We start from the raw sequence: 24,640 nt of genomic DNA, 5'->3' as shown, positions 1-24,640 counted from the left end.
TGCCTCCCTGAAATGACTTTTTGCAAGTTGGGATGTATGGGTTAGCCCCTTGAGCCGTGGATCTGCCCAAGGTTTCTTCCTTGGTAAGGGAGTTTTTCCTTGCCCCTGTTGCTCTTGGGTGCTCCTTGTTGGTGCCCCCCCAATTCAATCCTCCCCCACCTTTCTTATGCAGCCCTTGCCACTTCATCTACTAAACCCCTCTTCTACTGCACTTTTTACCCCCCCCCACTTTGCACAAATAGACTGACACCAGACATAATTTCACTGCATTTCTTACTTCCAGTAACTATATGCATGTGACAATAAACGCCCTTGTATCCTTGTATCATAAACTAAACGCATTTTTGAACATTTAACCAGTCTTTTTCTAATACATTATTTATTTTACATAGGTTTATGTTATAGGGTTAGTCAAATCAAAAGTTTGTTTCATTATTCTGAACGATCTCCATTAAACCCAAAGTGGTTAGCGGGACTTTTATTTTGAAAGAAAAAGCTAACTTTTAGCGGCCATCCGGTACGAACATTCTATTTTCGCTAGGTTCACGGTGCTTCAGCATCTAGAGCCCGTAACACTGTTGTAAGCGTTAGATAGTTTCTCCCGTTGCTTTTGGATTTCTGCATAGAACATTGTCACGTGGAATGGAGAAACATGAAACATGTTCAGAGAGGACTGTCGAACGACAACGGGATGCGACAAATGAGGACTGTTTGAGCGAGCTCACGAAAGGACGCTGTCCTGTGAATTTCCCTGTAGCTGTAGTTCTGCCAGCCGCTGGCTCCGGCGAGAGAACTGGACTATCAACACCCAAACAATTCTGCAAGATTCTAGGAAGGCCTTTGATAAGTTACACAATTCATGCCTTTGAGAGGTAATTTAATTGTTTCACGGGCATATCATGGTGGTGTGTTGACGGTGAAACACCCGATTTCGTTCCCTATTGGAATTTGTATTCCCCCTATCTTTAGGCTACGCAGAAACTATAGAGGTTTCCATAGCTGAAAATACGGAACACGCAATGCAGAACAGAGAATACGCACTGTAATCTAGCAACAACGCAAGCTTTTAAATACAGCGGCGTAAAGAAACAGGAATTCCGGGGCAACCAAATCAGTCCGCGATTAGCACGTCTCTGGCGGTCCGCTGGCGGGTTGCAGACACATTACCCAATATTTTGCCACTATTGGTCTAAAATAACTTTTTCTAAATAACTTTTCTTAATATTCATGACAAGTTACATTTAAAGAGATGGTGGTCCAACGGTGGACCACAAGTACATAGAAGTAGCCTACTTCCTATTGAATTAAAAAATCCAATCAGATCAGACGTATCTTGTGTAATTTCCCTTCTGCAAAGCTCTGAAAATGGCTATGAATTCATTATGTGAAGACATCATCACCTTTGAGGGCTTCTCATTCAAAAAGTATGTGACACAAATTTGTTTCCCCCACTCATGTATTATAAGGTCATGTCCATGTATTAACTTTTTTTTTTTTTTCATCTTCTCATTTCACCACGTGGACAGTTAACAGGATTTTTTTTTTTAATTTTTAAAAAGAGTTTCTTCATTCAGATAAGATTTTTGAAAAATCTTGTCTATAAATCCACTGAATTTGTACTGGATTTGCAGTACCACTTTGCACCATGTGGTGCTCTTTTAATACTGTAACGATTTGATAGCGACACACACAGTTGTCCACAGTTGGTTTATTCGTGGAAGCGGGAATCACACACATACCAAGACCAAGACACCATTACATAGGAAACACAAGGGAAGTCAATAAAACAAGCACGATACACGAACAGGGTTGTCACATACAATACACCGGGTAAAACACGTGAGGTAAAACCTAAAGAAAGACTACACAAGCTAACACATACATGACAAGAAAATCCTCTTGCTGCATGTGTGATGACCAGTCAGTCTTATGTGTTTATAATTTACTTGATCAGTTTATTTTCTCTAAATATTTATTTATGTGTAGTATGTTGTTAATGTTGCAATAATTATTTGGAGCGATTCAACTATGAACCATAAACTGTGTGTTTAGATTGGACATGTGCAGCAAACAAGTGACTTATTCTAGATTGACTTCCATTGTATTAAAAGAGCACCACATGTGGTGCAAAGTGGTACTGCAGATCCAGTACCACAGTACCCAAATCTTATCTCAATAAAGAAACTCCGCAACAAACCCAAATTTTGGGCAGATTATGCTCACATACAGAATGATATATGGTAAAATGTTTAATAATCCTGTTAACTGTCCACATTGTGAAATGAGAAGATGAAAACGGCTTTTTGAAAATCAAGCCCAATTTAAAATATGATGAATTTGTGTCACATACTTTTTGAATGAGAAGCCCTCAAAGGTGATGTCTTTTCACATAATGAATTTATAGCCATTTTCAGAGCTTTGCAGAGGGGAAATTACACGTCTGATCTGATTTGGATTTTGAAATTCAATAGGAAAATGTACTTCTATTCACATAGTTTCACTAATGTGTGTGAAATACCAAAAGAACCAATAATAAGTATAAATATATATACTCTTTTGATCCCGTGAGGGAAATTTGGTCTCTGCATTTAACCCAATCCATGAATTAGTGAAACACAGCACACAGTGAGGTGAAGCACACACTAATCCCGGCGCAGTGAGCTGCCTGCACTCGGGGAGCAGTGAGGGGTTAGGTGCCTTGCTCAAGGGCACTTCAGCCGTGGCCCACTGGTCGGGGCTCGAACCGGCAACCCTCCGGTTACAAGTCCAGAGTGCTAACCAGTGGGCCACGGCTGCCCGTGAATGTTGGAAGTTGAACAAAAAGGATTGTTCACCACGATGCTTAAAATGACTTGGGCTGTAGTTTTGGAACCATTACTGATACAGATATAGTATTTAAGATCTATGCATAGATTTGGTCTACAAACATCTGTGATTTTTTCAGATTTTTTTGGAGAGGGTGACCTGTCAGCCACTGGGTGATTTGACACGGAATGACCCATAGTTGAATGGAATTGGGTCCATAAAGGAGGTCATCGGAATATAATCTTACAATGGGCAATTTTCATGCACTGTAATAAAAACAAACATCACAAAATAACAATAAAGAAAGTAAATGTAATAAAAAATAAAAATGAATAGAAAATAAAAAAAATAATGTAGGCCTATTCATGATCACACACTTTATGCAGATATTACACTTACACTTTATGTTACTATTAGATGAGGTCTGTGTAGTAGGTTGGTAACTTGTATAAGGCATGTATGGATGAATCTGAATTTTGAAATTAATACTACATTTGTTATTTCTTTTTTCAGAGTGTTTTGGATTGACAGTATTGTTGTTGTGGTTGCCAAGGAGAGTCATGACTTGATGACAGACATTATTCAGAAATACAACCACACTAAAGTCAAAATAGTTGAAGGAGGATCAACTAGACACCGGTCCATTTTTAATGGATTGCTGGCCTTCAGTGAACAAGGCTTTGGTCCAAAATTGCAAAAACCAAAGGTGGTAATCATCCATGATGCTGTCCGACCCTTCCTTGAAGAGGACTTCCTCCTCAAGATAACACTGGCTGCCAACAAACAAGGGGTATACATATACATATATCATCTCTTCATGACCGCTAGCTGCCCATTCCTTTAGCAAACTGTAAAAAACCTGGTCTTTGTAGGCAGCCCAGGTTCCGAAAACTGGAAACAAAGTGGGGACAGCCCCAAACAAAAAATAGTGTTTCCTATGTTGACTTGTGACGGCTCTCCTTTCCTTGCCCCGCTCTCTCTCTCTCCCTTTCTTTCGCGACGAATCTACCCCTCATCTGCATGCATGTTTAAAGAACACATAAAACAATTAAGCAAGGATTGTTGTTGGCATAGAAGATGAATGGCTAAATCATGCGTAAATCCGGTTAGATTCATAATCACGCCGCACAAATTTGTTCAACTGTTGCATTCAAGTTAACTAAGCTCTTTTTTACAACATAGTCAATTGTGATTACCGATCACTGAAATCAGTATCTGCCTTATGCCTTCATGTAGTAAGGGGTGAGGGGCTTTTCATTTGAACTACACCTATAATGTTATATTTTGCATATTCCAGCCAATCCCTTAACTGGACTAAAATGCATATTACAGCCCTTGAATTTGATAACTAGCAACTGAGAAACTTCAGGTAAAGTAACACAACTGCTGAAACTGCACACCCGGCGAAAAGTTTATTTTTTTATTTTGAACGTCTATTTTTTAAACAATGCACCCAGGGGTATGGTAATTAACAACCTAGGGAGTGGCCTAGCGCAGTGGTTCTCAAATGGGGGTACGTGAAGGCACTCCAGGGGGTACGTGAGATTTTAACCCTTTTAACCTAGAAGCCGATTGACGCAAAGTGCGTCAAAAACACACCCTTTCTTCTCTGTTAAATTGCTCCGCAACTGTTCATAGCAGTGAGAAGCCTTTATTGTGTTACAGAGCAGAAGTGGGGCTTTCCAACGAGACCACGCACTTGTCTGTACGTTAACGTATGAAGATAAAAAAAAATCATGAAATGAAATCAAATTGCATCATATTTACAGTCTCTGCGTCCACCTGCGCACTTATTACTCTCGTTTAAATTACTCGCAAACCTGTGAATGCATAGATATGGCAAGCATATCAGATGAAAGAGGAGACACAGGGCTATCCATTGGTACCAAGTATGTCGATCCTTCTGGCTTATGAAAACAGACAAAGTGACTGCAAAATAATGTCATGTACAAAAACCAATGCTGCACACCCATTACTCTCGTTTGAATTACTCGCGGACCTGTGATAGATATGCCACGCATGTCAGATGAAAGAGGAGACACGGAGCTATCATTTGATAGCAAGTAAATCCTTCTGGGTTATGAAACAGACGAAGTGACGGCAAAATAATAACTTCATATAGCTCGACTTACCTCACTTTTTTGTCTGTTTTTGTGGCAAAGCATGTTTATAATCCAACGCTATTGTGTGTTTCTCTATGGCAAAGTAATAGTAGGCCTAATAGTAAGGCATAATCCGGTTTTGAGATCCTAGCAAATTCCTGCATGGCATTCAATTCAAGGCTCACATTGCATCCCAATTTGTTCGACAAAGAAACACCTTTTTTGCCTTTACTTTGTTCATGGCAATGCAGTAAAAAGTTGTAGAGAATCATGAGTGCAGACAGGCACACACAGGCTAACACGTAAACTCGGGTCAAGTCAGGTCAGATCAGTTTGTGGTACAGATATGGAGCGCAGAAAGGTCATTTTTAATCACTAAATAAAAAAAGGCATTTATTTCTGTAAGGCGCACACCACATATGTCTGTAAATTGCTCAGCCCCAGAGAATCCCTCCACCGTGGCAATGATATTGCCAGATTCAGGACGGTTTGCCCTACACACACATGAAATGCATGTAGAGCTATTTTTTATAATACGCTTTTTATATTTTAATTCTTTAAAAATCAAAATAAAATCAATGCTAGTACTAATACATGAAAAAAATAAAGTATACATATATTTAAAAAGTAGACTCCATGCAAAAATACTTTAAAAACAATTATTTAATAAATATTTTAGGAAAATGTAAGTTCATAAAATGAATTTTATATTTCAGTAGGCTATTCAATTTAATTATCCGAAAAACCCAGAGTCACCCCCATACCAGGATGGTTCGAACCAACCTGTTACATGCAGTAGCGCAAAAAGTGGGTATGCGCTATATGCGGCGCATGGGGGCACCAAAGCGATGGTAAAAAAAATAAAATAATATATTTGGTATTTTCTATATGTACAGTTAAGAATTGACACTTCATTCACCATCAAGGTGATTCACGCAGCTGGGTGAAATGTAAGTACAACTGCAGCCGCTTGGAGGCAGCATAGTCCGCTGTGGCGTTCCACGGTCGAACCGGACGGAGCATTCGATAGCAAGGGCTGTGATTGGCCGAGTTTTCAGTGCGTTTCTCTGTGTTTTTAGCAGCCCCTGCAACATGCTAGTCCACTGTAGCCTATAAGCTTTGTACATAATGTTAAACATAGTTTTTGATTCAGTGGCAAGATGTCTTGATTGTACAGTGCCTGTCTCTCAGTAATGTTTTAAAATGAGAGCTTGGTCAGCTGGCAGTAGGCTACTTTGTCGGTAGTCATGAGAAGTCCGCTTGCTAACAGAACATAAATATGCTGCCCAGAAACCTCGTGAATAGTTCTGATTTGTTTTACTACACTAACAAGGTTAAATATAGCCTTTGCCTACAGCATCTCCTTAACAGTAATGTTAACAAAATGACAGCATTCATATGACAAAGGAAAACGAATTCGGTCACTCAAGACTGTGCCACAGCAACCAGTGTAGGCTACAGTCCTACCCAATAGGCCTACTCGAAGCAGACAGCGTTGTCTGGCGGTCGAGTGGGTTAATGCGTGTATTTCCAGAACAGGTCTGCAACTTTCAGGCAGTTCTGAGTTCGAATCTAGGCAGGAGCAGAGCCATATAAAGGCCTATTTTTATCATTTTTTGCAAGGTGTTGCTCCTGGCAATACTTGTTTATAAGACGTTTGGTGATTAGTTGATAGCTGTTTTTGGGACACGTTAAACGTTCTTTATAATGAGCGCATACGGGGAGTAAAACGACTGTTACGCGTTGTTACAACTGTAGGCTACAATGATTGCAATACAAAAATATGCGCATGTTAGTTTAGTTTAGTTAGTTTTGTGATGTTTTGCACGTTTCCCCTCATGTGTTTTCAGGTTTGAGGGCTTTTTGGCAAGATTGACCTTGGTTAGACTCTGCATATGTTATTTCTCCGTATGGAAATAAAGTCAATTTTCGACACACGTCTGTTATTAGTTCAATAACAAGTGTTCCTTGTTAAAACATGTGACTAGTGATATATTAGAAATATTTAGCCAAAGCCAAAAAGTGTTAGAGAGAAGGAGAGACGCCGGTGCAGCTCAGATGTCTTCTTAATTTTCTTTATTCTTTAGTAAAAGGTGCAGAACATTATTAAACGTTGACTAACGTTTCGATGTTCGTTAGTCAAAAACATCGACACATCGAAACGTTAGTCAAAGTTTAATAATGTTCTGCACCTTTTACTAAAGAATAAAGAAAATTAAGAAGACATCTGAGCTGGCCTGGTTGCACCGGATTGTCGCCAAACGACTGAAGCGCGGAGAACCCTCCTTTGTCTACCAAAAAGTGTTACTTTGTGCCCCGTGCTCCCCCACTGCTTGTGAAAGAAGGGAGTGGGGGAGGGGGGCTTAACGTGAAAAAGCTTAATGTCCCAAAACGGCAACAAGTCATAATGGTAGGCTACAGGAAGTGGGGGGAGGGTATGGGATGACCAGAGCCGTCTTCGCTGTGCTATTCAGAAAGCATCTTCTATTGTCTTTCCAGGCGCACACAGCTCGTTACCAGGGCCGTTTCAAGGAATTTGGGGGCCCCAAACAAAATGGACATGGAGCCCCCCCCCCCACCGCACGCAAAGCCTACAGGAACCACCGCATAGCCATACAGTTTATATATACTGTGCATTAGTTTTGAACATTTGCAAAAACACCACAGTACCATAAAATCCAATATAAATGTAAAAAAGTGCACAATAACTAAATCCAACATACTTAAACACACACACACACACTCACATTAACATTTTTCAGTTCTCACAAAGCGAGAAAATAAAACACTGCCATCTTATGCAGAAAAAGGATGCATTGTTCAAACTATAAAGAGTGCAGGTTGTATAGCAATTTAAAAATCCAACATAAATACAAGTACACACACACACACACACACACACACACATAAGATTAACCTTTCAGGCCATCTTCATCAGTGGAGGTATCCTTAGGAAGAGCCTGAGGGCTGAGAAATTTAAGCAAAGTACCTTGAGGGAGAAAGAAAAGATATGTTAGCATTTCCATATTTTGATATTTAGAAGGGATGCAGCTGCTTTCACAACTACCAATGCTTACTGTAAAAACATCCCAAGCTAATGTTATACATTGACCTAGGCCTACTTGTAGCTTAACATAGCATTTAAGCATTCTGCTGTTTGAGAATTAGACAGACGCACCTGATGCTTTAAAGACAGTAAACAGCTGGCGTGCATGAACTACTACTACTACTAGACATGAATGTTCCAGTCTGCTTTGATGCACGGAATTTATCGTGTGGTTTTCCTAACCCCCATTTGGTAAATAGATTATCACGGTCGAATAGTTAGTATAGCAGAGAAGCTATGCCACTTTCATCAAAACCTATTACAAAGCTATAGCAATGTTATGTCATTAAATACGATAAACAGTGATTCTGGAACAGATCTGCGTCTTCCTTATCCCGTTAATAAACATATTACAGTATGTAACCATATTCCGTCCGTTCTAAAAAAAAAAGTTGCGCTAACTGTTCTAGTTTGTTACAAGCAGCATGGGGCGTCAGGCAGGTAGTTAACATAAACATTTTTTGCTAGGCTAGCCTTCCTGCTGCGACATTACACCATTTGTACAAGACAAGTAGAGCTATTTTATCCAGTGTAATTTATAACTTACCACTATCTTGTTTTTTCTTGTATATTTTCCCCATATGGCCTATCGAGTGCCTTAACAGATAGGCTCTGCTCTTGGGTTTGGCCTCACAGCGAACTCAACCCTCTTGTTGCTCGCAGTTTGTTAAATAAAGCGATGCAGATTACATTATTTATTTCTGATTAATTGCGTCTTTTGATGTCTTTTGCAACATCTGCTTGTTAGGCTGGGCTACTGTCAATGTCCTGTACAGGTAAATGTTCAACAATTGCTGGTGTAGGCCTACAGGCTATAATCAATTAGGGACTGTTCGTTATTTATTTAAGGGGCTACTGGAGGAGTTTTGGGAGCGTTAGTCAAAAAAGACGTGACCCTCCCTCGACAGCAAGAAATTTTTCTATGACCCTCCAAAGTGATTGAGAAAAAACGCATGACCTTCCCCAGTCCCAACAATTTATTGATGCCTTCTGTAGGCTACTGGGTCAATTTGGGAGCTTGCATGCTACGACTCCTTCCTTGAAATGCCTTGAAAAGGCTGTCGTTTGCACAATGTCACAAATAATCACCGGGACCGAAATAAACAACTTTTCCCGGGTTTATCGCGTATTTTAACTTTTTCCTCACTGTCTTAGGAGGAGCTGCAGGGCCGTATAGCCTATAACATTAGCTGAGTCACTTATTTGGCCATATGGTGTATCATAGGCTACATCAAGAAACCAAATAGTGTAACAAAGGCGAACACTTTAACTTGGGAAATTAATTGGGCATGAATCATTGTGCTGAACGGTATTTGTCAATGAGCAGAAACACACGACATTCAAACTGTTGATAAGATGTGTACTATGGAAACTGGTCTGTAGGCTAACATTGGACAAATAATTGACACTGACTCGCCATATCCTGACTCTGAAAAAACATTGTCTTGCTTTGCCGCAAACTCAGCAATGAAATAGGCCAGTTTGCAGGTAGCATACCGTCTTTTTCAATTCATAGAAGGGAGAGCCCAGTCTCTCCTGTGACATTGAGGTGCGCAAATAGTTTTTAATAGCCTGTTCAACTTCGAAAAGCTTCACCCGATGCCAGTCACTGATCGCAATTTCAAATTTCGGGAAGCTTCGTTCAATCTTTTTAAGTTTTAAGTGCAGTAGGCCCCTATCTGCCCCCTTTGGAATTATATCTCGAGCCTATTATAAGGTCCAGTGCGTTATGTCCTGAGATTCGGACGTGCTCAAAAAGAAAAGAAAAAACACTTTTTTTATAGATGGTTATGAGGAGCAATATGAGTCTGAACTCCGTGTCTTTCAGACTCAACCCTCTTGTTGCTTTGATATCTTTTTCGTTGTCATTTGAACGTCGGCAAGCAGGCATGTTGCGGTTGCAATTTAAGTGAAATTTCTACAGTAGGCCTACAACATGCAACATGCTTGTTAGGCTGGGCTACTGCCTTGTACAGGTAAATGTTCAACAATTGCTGGTGTGCAGGCTATAATCAATTAGCTAAATCATTTGTCCAGCTGTTTAAAAAAAATGTAAATGCAATTCAAATTCAAATGCAAAAGGTGCTTTGATATCTTTTTCTTTTAAACCTCGGCAAGCAGGCATGCTGCGGTTGCAATGAATGAGGATAATTGGTTTTATCTGCGGATTTATTTTTTGCATTATTTTGAATATGACTCGCTCCAGTCTCAACAGCACGTCTACTTTTTCCACACGCATCTAAGTTCTAACACACGTCCCCTCTCGTTTTCTCTCTTTCCATCCCTGTGCACGGGGCTTTCTTAAAGGAGCTGCACCATTTTACAACAATTGCATCTACATTCTCATATTAGAATGTTTTGTCTGTTTAAGTGTAAGCTTAAACTACCGTGATCAATTTAAGTTCCCGTGCCCCTGCTGAAAGTCTCATGCGCTTATCGTTACACTATCAAATCTATAAGTAACCGTGACAAATAGGGTATAAGATATATAAACTCACGCTATTGTATTATCATATATGTTTAGTAATGGCTCACTGCGTCATGGAAGCAGTTAAGTCGCATCAAAAATAGTAGTGGCAGAACTCCCAAGTGACACCTTGTGGTTGTTTGTGTCAACTGCAGTTTGTGCCATTTCTGCTGAGAAAATGAGGTGTGTGATTCATGAAGGAACCCGTCCAAACTTAACTGGGACCCACTGTAGCTACTGATGTCCGTTTCTAAATCATTTCAACATTTTATCAATGTTCTATAACATTTTAGAGGACTAACAGGCTAGAGTAGGCGCCCTATAACATTTTAGAGGACTAACAGGCTAGAGTAGATCTCATAAGATTCCATCATAGAATTTTGACATAGAAGAGAGAGTGGGGACGCGGTGAGCGCTGGGCGAGCTGATAGGCCGACGAGTAGAGAGTTGCCGTCTATGGAAAAAGGTGGATACAGCAAAAAAAAAAAAAAAACTGTTGACGACTAAAAATAGAAAAAGAAAGAGTGAAAAGGAGATGGCATGTCAAGGGATGCAACAGCAGGTAAATAAGTGGACGGTGAAAGGCAACAGGTAGGATTTAAAGTGATGACGTCTGTACTTGGAGGCTTGCAAATATGAATGTTAACATACTAACTAGCGTTTGTTAAGGAATGCCGATTGAAACATAGCCTATTCCATTCAGATAGCTAGGTGGCTACCATGCTCATACTGCACTTTTAAATGAATTATCCGGAGTAAAATGCACTTTAGATCGATTTACGGATGATTGGGAGTACATATGTTGAGTTGACATCCAAATCATGTCATTCGGATGTGTTTTGAGAAAGTTCGATGTTACCGTTTTTAGTCAAAGCTCGTTAGCGTGCTACAAAACGCTATTTTTATACCTCTTCTACAGTTCCAAACAACATTGCACTTACGTGGTAGTGAGTAGAGGGTCCCTAAAGCCAAACCGAAGTATCCCGAGGTCTTTATGTGGTCGGATAGAGAGTCCAGAATGAATTTCATCAAGCCAGTACCTTTCCGGAAATGTTGCCATCTTTGCTGCTGTAGGAGTCGATTGCCAAGTGTGCTCTGGAAATTCACAATTTCGTCGCCGTTTAAAAAAAACAAAAAAAAAACAAACATAGTCCAGTCCATACAACTTCATTTCAATTTCAAAAGAAATAATGGACTATGTTTTTTTTTTTTGTTTTTTTTAAACGGCGACGAAATTGTGAATTTCCAGAGCACACTTGGCCTTTCTCACTTCCACGCTAACGAGCTTTGACTAAAAACGGTAACATCGAACTTTTTCAAAACACATCCGAATGACATGATTTGGATGTCAACTCAACGTATGTACTCCCAATCATCCGTAAATCGATCTAAAGTGCATTTTACTCCGGATAATTCCTTTAATGGCCAACTGCAAACAGAAATGTCATGCTAGCAGCAACTCATTACATGTTTCCATATCCTAACAATTAAGGCTCCTTGTAATAACTTAATATTGTGTTGTCAATGTGGTGCAAACAAACAAGGCTAGAGTGCCTATCAGCCTTATCCATGGTGTGCAATAGCTGGCAAAAGGACGTTATGAGAACCGTTTAGACTCTCTTAAAGTGACAATGCACCAGGCTTGTGCACAATTCAGAATTGAATTGAGAATGACTCCTAAATTCCAATTCAATTCTTGAATTTTAATTGAATTTGAATTAAGGTCAAAAACAGGATGTAGAATTACAATTCAAATTTGAATTAAAGGAAGTAGAATTTAAATTCAATGAAATTCGAAGAAATTCATATACATAATTTAAGGGTAGTGTTTAACAATGAAGCCTTACAGTATATGTCAAATATATGATAGCATTAAACACACAACTTGCAACTTAAAAAAGTAACAAATTATATTTCCACACTGTAAAACATAATAGTTTTACTTACTTAAAATGTTCTAAGTAGAATTCAGGTTTTGTCTCTTGTTGAGATTACTTGCGTAAAATGAGTGTTACTTCATTTTGAGGTAGAAAAGTAAACAATCAAGTAAACTATACTTGAATTGCTGAAGTTTGTACTACACTGTAAAAGTAGTTTATAATCTTACTTCACCTGTTAGTTTTGAAAAGCATGCAAACTGTTGTCCTTGCCATTCCCATTCCAGATTTGTCTGTAATGTCAAGTTGTGCAAACAAATGCTCAAGTGTAGTGCTTTTACAGTACACAGAATTGCTATTTCAACTAACTTGGTCATTACAATTACAAGTAAAGTATACTGTATGTTGTACACAACAGGTGTATTGAAGTTGTGCTAATGTGACAAAAATGCATTTCCAGAATACCACAGACCCGACCTACATATTGTTAAAGGGATCACATATTAATCTTTACTGAAATTCAATCTTAAGTTACAATAACAAAGTGACACTAAAGGCTAAATATATGTGTTGTTGTGTAATTGATATGTGATTTATATTGATACATCACCCCATCAATGACTATCCAAAACAGACCAAACCTGTGAGTAGAACTAGTGCTGACAGTTATAGACAGACACAGATCTGTATCTGGAAACCATACATACAGATACCCTGTCTCTGCTAAGTTACTGAAGCTATCTCTGCCAAGTCACTAAGGCTAAATGTAAGCTTGATTAGGATTTGTATGGGTGCTCTCCTTGCAACTTATGTTGCTACTAGAAGGATGTTACTGGCTGTCCATTAAATGGCACTCTCCTTTCTGGTCAGGATATTAATATCAACCCCAATGCCTTCACAACATCATGGATACACTGAAAGGCAGAAATCAGGCCAAGTCCTGACTCACTGTGGACATCAAAGATTGAGGTTTCCCTGGCCCGCTGGACAAACCCAGGTGTGTGCCACATATTGGTAGTACATAGAGGAGCATCCCCTTCATTGTGCAGTACTTCCAGAGGGTAGTAACTTGCTGATGTTCTACCCACAACATTAGAGTGTTTTGGATAGTCATCTACTTGATGGTGCGATGCATCCACATAAATTACACACCAACAGTATATATAACAGGGTTCCCGCGGATCCTTAAAAAGTCTTAAAAAGTCTTAAATACAACTTTCGGTTTTTAAGGCCTAAAAAGTCTTAAATTGTCTGGGATGTCTTGAATTTTCGAAAGGGAGGTATTAAATTTGCGTATGGGACCACCAGCGAGTGCAAGAGAGCGAGTGAAATGTCTCCATCAGGTTTTGTGTATTTAGTAATTGTATAAGTGATATGAGGCTACGGGAAAAAGTGTAGTGGTTGCAGAGTGAAGATGTTTTTCACGGGTGTGGTTAAAGGTGTGAAAACGGTAATAATACAGTAGGCTATGAACAAATATGCCTGACGTTTTCGTGCAGAGGCCTAAGATACGCAGGTAGCCTACGTGAGCGGGAGAAAGAGTTGGTAAGCCAGTTCACATTTATTTATTAAATAATCGATTGCGACTGACTGTCCACAAGATCTGCCAGTCAGCTGGAAGGAGCTTGTGATTCACGCATAGGGACTCACAGCAGATACTGCGCGAAATTTTGGTTTATGGCTATCGTTTAGGTGTCCTTTCTATTCATTAACATGAACATGATGACTGACTAAATAAATGACTATGATGTTTAATAAACCATTGTAGGCATACAAGTTATCATTATATCACATCAATTAAGTGTTTTCTGTAGGCTAGGCTACTGTGTGACATGCTTTAGGTTACAGCATATAAATCAACAATAGGCTATCAACACGTTTGCAGTATCACTGTTGCAGAAATCACATACAAGAAGGCATCCTCTTGATTGTTTGTACATTTTTGCACATTCCAACATAAGGAAGCAGCACGAGGAAACTTGTCGTTTTTCTGCCTTATTTTCTAACTACTTTTACGAGTCTGCAGTATCACTGAGTACAGCTGTTACAAGAGGGTCTGGCGTCCCATTGTACCACGGACCAAGGAACCACGGACTGACATAAAAAGAAGACAAACGTTTTCGCAGTCAGGAGGAAATGTACATGTTAAGTTGATCTTTCCAGCGTGTGTTGCTGGCCTAGCCTAGGGAAGAAAATATCTGTCTAAGTTATAATACCTGTAATATCTGTCAGCAGCTTTCTTGCCAGCGTTTCCCAGTAGGCCTAGCCTACTTCGCAAAAGTTGTGAAATATAACATATTTTTTGAATGTCGGCGAATGAACGGCGACTGGCTACATAAAAAAAAACATGCGTTCATAATACGTGCGTGTTTGAGATGAAACCAGCAGTTTTCAGCAGGATCATGCCAGGAGGACCTCTTAATTTAAAACAAGTCAATGGTTTTACAATGTTTCAGTCAAGCTTTGATTGGTTTAGATACAACTGGTTTGCAAAATGTAAAGTAGTGGATTAACTTTAATTTGCTGTGCTGCATGGGACAACAGATGCACATACTAAATTATATAAAGTAGGCCTATTAAAATATTTAAATAGCGTAGCCTAACTTTGAAAAAAATATTGAAGGGAATCCAGTCCAGTGCACATGTCTTTGGCAAGTAGCCTAGTCTACTACAGACACAGGTGAAGAACAGTCAGCCTCAGCCAGTAAGCACAACCAGATATGTACAGCCAGCTTCAAAGCAAGCAGCCCAGACCCTAAAATTGGGCATTTATAGCTGTGAAGGTAATTCACACACAATTATTTATTTTTTCGCCAAAATATATTTGGTAACTTCTGTAGACATCCAAAATGGGGTGGGGGTTAAAATTAGTAAAAAAAAAAAAACTATTGCATAAAACAGTTTTAAGTTGTCGTATGTATCATTTTGCCGTGGTATAGTCTTACTTTTTTCATTTAGATGTCTTGAAAAGGTCTAAAAAGTCTTTAAATTTGCACTTGGAAAATGTGCAGATACCCTGATATAACCGTTAGTGTCACTGTCACTTTATTGTAATTTCAGATTGAATTTCAGTAAGGATTAATATGTGATATCTTTACAAATATGTGGGCCAGGGAGGTGGCATTCTGGAAATGCACTGTAGGAAATGTAACATCAGTTAGCACACCTTGTGTTTAATACACAATATACTTTACTTGTAATGACCAAGTTAGGTTAAATAGGAATTCTCCTTAGTGTATACTACACAAAGTAAACATTTGTTTGCACAACTTGGAATTCCTATTCCAGATTAGTCTGTAATTTCAAGGCAATCGGTTTGCATGTTTTTTTTTTAAACTAAGGTTAACTAACAGGTTAAGTAAGGTTAACTAACTAACTAACTTCACAGTGTAGCAATACTTAAGCAATTAAAGTATAGTTTACTTGATTTAAATGATCATGTTCACTTTTCCACCTCAACATTAAATTACTCCTTTTAGCTAAGTAATCTCAAAAAGCAAAATCAACATAATCAACAAAAGACAAAAACTGAGTTATACTAACTAAACATTTTAAGTAAGAATACAGTGTGTTATATTATTTCGGAACTGTAGCTATTCAATTTTACAGTGCAAAGTAACTTTCCCAAAACTGAATGCATGTGAGATTCAACACATTCTTCCTGATGTGTGACTGTGGAGTTGCTTTGAATGGCCATGAATTTAATTCCACTTCCTGTCATTCCAATTCCAATTCAACTTCCTGTGGGGCGGAGCCATTTCAATTCAAATTCCAATTTGTGAATTGAATGGAGATCCATTCTAAAATTCGGAATTTTGCACAAGCCTGCAATGCACCATTTATCAATACTTATCAAGTATAACATCAATTTAAACATCAAATTGGCAGCATTTTTTAAAAAACATATTCAATAGACACTAATGCACAGTAATAGTGTAAATTATTGGCCTTTTGTTTTGCTTTAGTTGTTTGTGTTTTTTTTGGGGGGGGGTGGGGGCGCCAATATTGTTGTTGCATACCCCTCAAAAATCTGTAGCTACGCCCCTGGTCACATGCCACCCGCCATCACCTGTCAATCACTGTCAAAACTCAAACGATGGAGTCGTGGTTGAAGCATATAGCGGTAATTCTTGTGCGCTGGTTAGGGGGTACTTGGCTGAAAAAATATTTCACAGGGGTACATCACTGAAAAAAGGTTGAGAACCACTGGCCTAGTGCATTGTTAAATCGCTATTGTACACCACCTAAAACACATTACACCACTGACCAAGAGAAACCTGGTCAGAAGTCTATGGTGAGTTGTTTATATGTTATTATGACCGCCACGCAGCGAAGGTTTAGTCAGATTTCTTTCATTTTTTTCTTTTTTGCATGGCCAATTTTCCGTCAAGGATTCCCGGGACACTGAAAGACCAGGGTGCACGAAACTTGGTGGGCATATAGCCCCACAAGGATAGCATGGAACCATTGTTTTTCGTTTTGATCTGTAGCCCCCCCGCTGGACTGGAAAGGAGGGTAGGGCGGACACAGTTTTCTGTGAATATCTCGAGAACCACAGGGTTTAGGAGGGCCACCTTTTTTTGTATGTTGATCTTAAGGGGCCATGTCAACCCATTCCATAACCACTCATTTCATGTATAGCGCCACCTAGTTAAAAATTAAAAAGCAAAAATATTAGGTGTTGTAATCACAATATCTCTGGCTGACATGGTCAAAACTGCACGAAATTGAAAGTGTAGGATCATTATGACACCCTCTGAATGCATGCCAAGTTTCGTGGACTTTCGTTCATGGGGGGGCCATACAATAAATAAATAAATAAAAAACATAAATAAATGTGCACATTTAGTGACCGTACAACAACAGAGTTTTCTGTGAATATCTTGAGAACCATAGGGCCTAGGATGACCATTTTTTTGCATATGTTTGCCTCCAGGGGTCATGTTAACCCATTCCATATGCACACATGTGCATAAACAGATATTCACACTCTCACATACATTCGGTCCGACCGGTTGTGGATGCTGGCTGGTGTCTTGTTTGTGCGATACACTACAGACTGTACATTTAACAATTATTTATTAAACAGTTAGCAAAGTAATAACACCAAACAAACTATACAACAGTACACAAATATTTCAAAATATTTGTGTAATTTGTGCAATTTTAACAAAGACTATTACAAACTATAGAACAAATGCAAAAGAAAGTGCAACACAACAAAATGTGCAAATGTGATCAGTCACTACAAGCCATCCTCCTTGGCTTTACGCTCACCTTCTTAAAAAGACGTGCAAGTCAACACTGCGCTAGGCACAGGTGGCCGTTTACTCGGCCGCTCTTTCGCTCAAATTCGTGTTAGGTCGCACCACCTGTTCCAATTAAAAATCATCCAACTGCAGTGAAATCACTCCATGCTCGCTCCAATTTAAAAGAGGGAGAAATAATCTACAAGCCGAATTACTGTTTTTTGCAGTAGCCTGCTAGTAGGCTACACATTATTTCTTAAGTCATTTCTCCACTACTGGCTCAGATGGATGTGATTGAAGCTAGGCGGAGCTAAGCAGAACGAAATTCATCTGGCTAGGGTCAGGTTAGTTCGGTAGAGCATTGGTTCTTAAAGTGGGGTCCGCAGCACATTGTCAGGGGGTCCCTGACAAAGTTTGCTACAAAATATGAAATTGTCTTATATGGCGAAAAATGCTACAGTATCAGTATTTGCCCAATTGATCTGCTGATGCGTTACATCAATACGTCAAAACACTACTATTAATTAACCGCCAACAAAATTAAAGTTTTGTGAAGCAAACACTATGTGTTCAACACAATAGGCCTACATTTGACAAAGAAACAACAATCCTTAAAAAATCCTACATACCGTCAAAGTTTGCTAACATGACTATTGTGGTATTAGCACTCTATGAAATAATGTATCTAGGCTAATCTATATTTTAAATAAGCTATGGAAACAATAAGTCAATATATTAGAGATAGTGTGAGTAACACTGGAATGGACATTACAGTTATTTAGTAACTGTAACTAATTACTGAAATTTGAATTGTAGGCTAATGCGTTACCCCAAGAAAAATATATATACAAAACCTAACAGCAGCATTTACCTATCTAATTTAAACTTATTAAAGTTAATCAGAGTGCGAACTTTCAGAAGTAGTTCATGACTTTCCTTTTCACTAAGGTATGAAAATAAAGTGGCAGAAGCTAATCCTCTAGTCATTTTTCAACATCAGAAAGACAAGAGAATATACTCAAATTAAATAAAAAGAAAGTGAATGTCTATAAACACTACAGTAGGTACTTACCTAATGCCTATATTTACAGTTAAAACAATGATTAAAAGGTTCTAATCAACTGAAAATGTGACAAACATGCTTGGACAAATACTAGTGCTGGGCGGTATACCGGTTCACACCGTATACCAGTGTATATTTTCGTTATGATATGCGACAGTGTTTCAGACGGTACTTTTTTCACACGCACGCACGCATGGTGCCACTGCGAGGCATAGTGAGGGTAACACAAAACACCTTAAGTTTTTCCCTTGAAGTATGTTCTCCTGAGGTAAGGGGTTTATTTAAGGGTGTTGCACAGAATACCTTTAAATTGTTTCTTTAGTTAAGGAAAAACGTTAAGGGATACTGCATTGAAAGAGATTTACCGTCACAAAATTCTATTGAGATTGTTCAACAGCTGTAGCTAGCTAGTTGGTGATGTCGTTAGCAACCCACCGAACACAGTGAAGTTTAATGATCTTATCATTCATCTCACCTCATCTCATCCCGCTGAAATTATCCAGGTGGCAAGTAAAGCATGTTATAGACATGCACTGAGCAATACTAGCTGGCTAGTTAGAAATGATGCTGACTGTCATCAGTGCACCAAAACAAACTTTTTTGTTAATGTTTTGCCTAACGAACCGAATCGAAGCTCATGGCAGGCTAACAAGACATCACATCCACATGAAGTTAACGTTAGTCTACCACTAACGTCATGTAGGCTAAACCACACAAGGCATGTTTCTGATAGGCCTATTTGACAGCGTAAGCATATTAGCAGAGAGGTTTTATTTTAAATTGTATAATTTTCAAAAAATTATAATTATTGCAGGTTGCACTACTCTTTGGTTTTATACAAGATGTTTGTGAAATTTGCACAGTAAAAGTTCTGTATTTTGACTGCAATTGTCTTTGCATTCTGATTAGACTCTTCATTAGAATCATGAGTGGCTCTTTGTAAACAGCATCATTTTCTGGGGCCATGCAAAACTGCATTACCACTAGTGTGGAGTTATTCTACATCATGACAGTACAATAGACCATAGTCAATGTACCATAGTTCCTCTCTCAACCTGTAGAAAATGCTGTGAACAATAAAAAATACCGTCATATACTGTACCTTGAAACCGTAAGAATTTTGAAAAATACCTAGGTATATATATATATATATATAAATACCTATATATACATAATATACATTTTTGGTCATACCGCCCAGCACTAACAAAGACCCATGGTTTTTGCCCCCACGTACAGTATGGAGGATGGTAAGATAGGCAAAAAATTCCATAAGAACCACTGTTAGAGAGTTACAGACAAAGGTATCATCTTGGGGTCACCAAGTCCCCAAAATTGTTTTCAAAAGTGACCTCACTGCTAATAGATTATTTAGAGGCCATGCCAGGTAAAAGCCTTCCAGTCATTTAATTACCAATGTAAACAGTAGGAGTTACTGAGTGACAGTGAAAATTGCGCTCTTTGGCTAGAAACACTTTAAGGTGTGTTTGTTGTACATAGCCTTGGGAACCTAATTAAGGTGCATGGTGTCATGAACACCAAGAAAAAAACTGAACATTTTTAAAGGAAATCTGTCATTCTCTGTCAAGACACCTTAGGCCTAGTCCACACGTACCAAACCGATCTTTTTTTCCTCCGTCTTCCCTGGAACCGTATCAAGAATATTTGCGTCCAAACGGATCCATCTCAACACGACTCAACACGTTACTTCATACCCCAGGCCTATAGGTGGCACTGTGTCTACAGAAATTCACCAAAACTTGCAAAACTTGCGCTTTAAAAACAGACAGAATAGGCTACGGCGAAATGGCTAGTGCAAGGAAACCAGAATTGGTTGTGTGGACTGATGGTGAACTGTCAACTGTAAAACTAATAAACTTTATTTTACGGTTTGTGAAGGGTGCAGTCCCGTCCTTTATTTGCCTAACGCAGGTAGGCCTACTAATCACCTTTACTTTCTTTGGTTGTAGGATAGTTTTGGCTATCACCGCAATTAGGCTACTAAACGCAAGGCTTACCCAAGTTCTAGGCTATTCTGTCGCCACATTTATAATATTGCTATAAAACCTTTGTTAGTAACAGTCAATACTTTTGCCTGCATCAAATCGTGCATTCGCATTCAGTGTGCTACCATCGGCTTAACGTGAGTTCTAAGCGTCTTTGTATGCTTATATCTGATTTCACTCGACTGTGAATGCATGTATATATGTTGTAAGACATGTAAAATAAATGAATGACACTGGCACTACGCACAAATTAATGTAGCCTAAACTTACACCGCACTTTCCTAATAACTTAAGTTCTCTCGCGTCACTGACAGTAGCTAGAATGCATAAAAAAACACCGGGAAAAACAGTGTTCAGTCCACCAAGTCATAAGCTATCGGCGCTGCGCAGCATCAGTTGTGATATTTATCTTAACAGAGTGTAATCGTAGGTAATTGTTAGGCAATACTATAAGTGCAAGTCCAGGGCAGCTGAGGTGTGGCGATGACATCATCGATATGCAAGCAGGATGTGCGGTTTCGCTGTCTAAACGAACTCAAACGGGCTACGGTTTCAGATTTCTCCACTCTGGGGACCAGGTTTCAGAAAAGTGCGGTTTCGGGCAGTGCGTTTACAGGATTCGTTTGGACGCTCGGCCAAGATGAAGCAAAACCTCTGCGTTTAACCTAGAAAGCGTCTCCTTGTGGACAGTGGGTCATGAACAGTGTTGGGAGTAGCGCGTTACAAAGTAATTCCACTACTTTTAGTGTTAACAAGCATGTAACAAAGTAAAAAAAAGTAACACTTTTTTTTTTTTGGGAGTAACACAATTACAATTACTGAAATTGAAATGAGTTTGTTACTTGTGTTAAGACAAGGGGTCCTATCATGACAGTCTAAAGCGCATTGTCACTCGTCAAAAGCTATTCAAATTTAGTAGGATGTCCAGTCCACATTGGGAGTGTTTTCGTTATCAAACATCGAGCGCATGGCGCAACAAGGTGTTCCTACAGTGTAGATTTCTTAATCAGTCATGGGTGTGAGTTGTAACATTATTTAAACCAATGAGAATGACATCTGTCATTCCCTTTAATGGTGCAAAGCGTAATGTCAAAGAATGTATCGGTATTTTGACAGACAACGGCGCATTTGAAGGAGGCTGCTTGTGAGACCGTATGGAATAGTCATTCCACTAAACCATGCTTTACTGAAGCCTTCACGCATTTGCACTCGTCTATTTGAACTCATAGGCAAAGTGAAACTAACTTCACCATGGTGTCAGTCAACGGCAAGACAGTTATATGCAGTAACTTTCAGTTACTTTCACTATTGACTGACAATGGGTTACCATCGAAAACATAGGCTGGAAAAAAGCAACACTTACCCTAATAACTACTTACTAGTTAGCTACTTACTAATAACTACTCATAATGAGATGTAATTCGTAATATCTTTATTCTAATTATGTTTCCCATTGTAATCGTGCAATTTGTAATGTTTTGCATGGACGTGTGCTGGTGTGTGTTCATGGATGATAGAAGGATGGTGCGTTGTGCACCCGCCAATATGACTGTTGACAATGCACTCTTAAAATAACATATAAACAACTCGCCACAGACTTCTGACCAGGTTTCTCTTGGTCAGTGGTAGGGCTGGGCGATATGGCTGAAAACTGTATCACAGTATAAGTATTTCATATCAGTCGATATCGATAATTATTGATTTTTTTTAATTTTTTTTATCTATTTCAGATAAGGACCAGAAGGGAAAAAATGTTTTTTTTTTTTAAATTAAACACTTTTATTTTAAACTTAACCTTCCTCTGATTTTATTCACCTCAGTTATCAATCAAAGCAAACAGGGAAAAGAAATAGCAACACAATCATGAAAAACACTCAAATAAATAAATGTGCACATAAGTCTGAATGAAAAGCAGCACTGGTTGAAGCCTGGAAATATTGTAAACAAAGTAGCTTAATTTGCTAGTTTATCATAGTTTACTGGTAAGACTTTCCCCACGTGTGTTTAAGATTCAAATGAATACTTTTTCTCCTTGGGACAGGCCCGTTTGAGTCTTGGAAAATACTTTTCCATTTGCATCGGGATTGAGATGATTAACTTAGTAGTCAATTTGAATGCAACAGTTTTGAACAAATTCGTGCAGCGTGCTAATGATGCTAACCGGATTTAATAGCAATTTAGGCAGTTGTCTTGCACGATTGTGAATATTTGAATTACATGTGCATGCTGAGGAGGGATGCGCCTGTTAAGAAGGGAGAGAGAGAGAGTGCACGGGGCAGGGACTCATTGATAGTCTGTCTTGAGGTAGGCCTACTTCTATCGCCTACTCTGGCAGAGTTGCACATACAATGCAAGATATATTTAGCCTATTTATTTATTTATTTATTTATTTATTCATTCAGGGTGCAAAATACTGCCCAAGATGACAGACGCACATTTGCTGCTTCTGATCTAACGTCTCCCGACCTTAGCTGTGTTTCCCATGATTGTATTTCATGTTTCGATTGCAGATGCATTCTTTACAAGCAGCCTCCTCACAATCCTCCTTATTTCAGATTTAAAACACGGAAGAGTGCATTAGGTTACAATTTAAATGGACATGTTAAATGCCTTTTCCCTTTAGTTTCTATCTTAAGTCCCTGTAGTGGGGTAAGCCCCACTACAGTAACATCGCATTGTTGTTTATCTCTCTGCTCTTTTTCGCGTATTGCGCAAAAGCCTCGTTATATCAATTTCACATTCTTACAACATAGCCACAACACAACACCAATAGGCCTACATATATAGCCTTGGCACAGGGAAGCGCACGTTTAACTCACAACAGGTTGAGCACCGTAACCTTCTGCATAGTGTGCGACAATATCCCCAAACTCTCGGATGCACATTAGAACTTATTTTGGTAGGTCAGTCACTTGTGCAGCGCAGGCTTTTCCTAAACTGATGGTGCTTAACATGCTATACAACTGTGTTCAAAGCAGGATGAGGACAACCTAAGGTTGTGTGTGTGTGTACAAAATTGAGCAGCAATAACCACTTTGAAAATAGGCCATTTAACATTGTTTCACATTGCATCCTCATTGAACTCATTCCATGTAGCCTACAGAAGGATTGCAATAATAATGATGATAATAATAACTTATTACTATATTGCAGAATTCAGTGTCAGTTAGGCCTGCACAATTCAGGGAAAAATATGAGCCTAGCCTAGAATTGATATCTTGATTCTCTGCCACGATTTCCCCCTCTCAAAGTGTAATATTTATAGCACACATGAACCATGACAAAACAAAACAATGTGGCAGTACCAAACATAGATTTTGGCACCTATAGCACATTGTGCATCATCACCACAAGCCTGTAAACATAGAGGCTTCAATGAATAAAAAAAAATACTGGCCATTTAAGTACAGTGGGCTACCAAAAATAGTAAATATAACACATTGAACTAAATATGGTCCTGATACAGGCTCTATCTTAACTCCTTGACCATGTCTTTACATAACTAAAACATGCCAATCAACATACTGCAGCTACAGCTTAACACTCTAGCGCAATGGAGCTTGTCAATTGTCAATTTAAGTACACCTACAGTATCAAAAACAGAATGATTTCTTAGCACACTCTTGAACTGCTTGCCTTTTAGAGAATTAACATTCAACTGGCCATTTAGTTCGGTTTGAGTGGTTGGCTGATTCTCGTCACTAGTAGCCTACCCAATGTTTTTTGCAGTAGTCTACTCTAGGCCTCAGATTGTTTCTTAAAAGTTATATTTCCACTACTGGTTCATTTATCAAACTGGTGCTTTCTCTACTATGTCCTTTGCCAATTAAGCCACGTAGTTCGGTAGGGAGACGTTTGAATAAATTAACGTTTGCGATTGACAACGCGATTGACAATGTTGTGATAAGTAGGCTATACAATTTTGAACAAAATTGTCTAGGCTACACCGCGGCAGTTGTAGTCTG

At 38.9% G+C, this 24,640-nt stretch overlaps 1 protein-coding gene across 2 annotated transcripts in view; it reads left to right on the top strand.

Annotated features, from left to right (window-relative positions):
- Nucleotides 1–526: 526 nt before the first annotated feature.
- Nucleotides 527–24,640, top strand: part of crppa (CDP-L-ribitol pyrophosphorylase A) — a 102,528-nt gene continuing 78,414 nt past the window's right edge. For both annotated transcript variants that reach the window (XM_042106979.1, XM_042106978.1), the window contains exons 1-2: nt 527–872; nt 3,319–3,595. In XM_042106979.1, coding sequence (XP_041962913.1) covers nt 643–872; nt 3,319–3,595 — 507 coding nt within the window. In that variant the 5' untranslated portion in view covers nt 527–642. The remainder of the gene's footprint in view (nt 873–3,318; nt 3,596–24,640) is intronic.

This window comes from Alosa sapidissima, chromosome 10, assembly GCF_018492685.1.
Source record: "Alosa sapidissima isolate fAloSap1 chromosome 10, fAloSap1.pri, whole genome shotgun sequence".
In the NCBI taxonomy this organism is placed as follows: Eukaryota; Metazoa; Chordata; class Actinopteri; order Clupeiformes; family Clupeidae; genus Alosa; species Alosa sapidissima.
The sequence above is the reverse complement of the archived record's forward strand: the minus strand, read 5'-3'. Positions and strand labels throughout refer to the sequence as shown.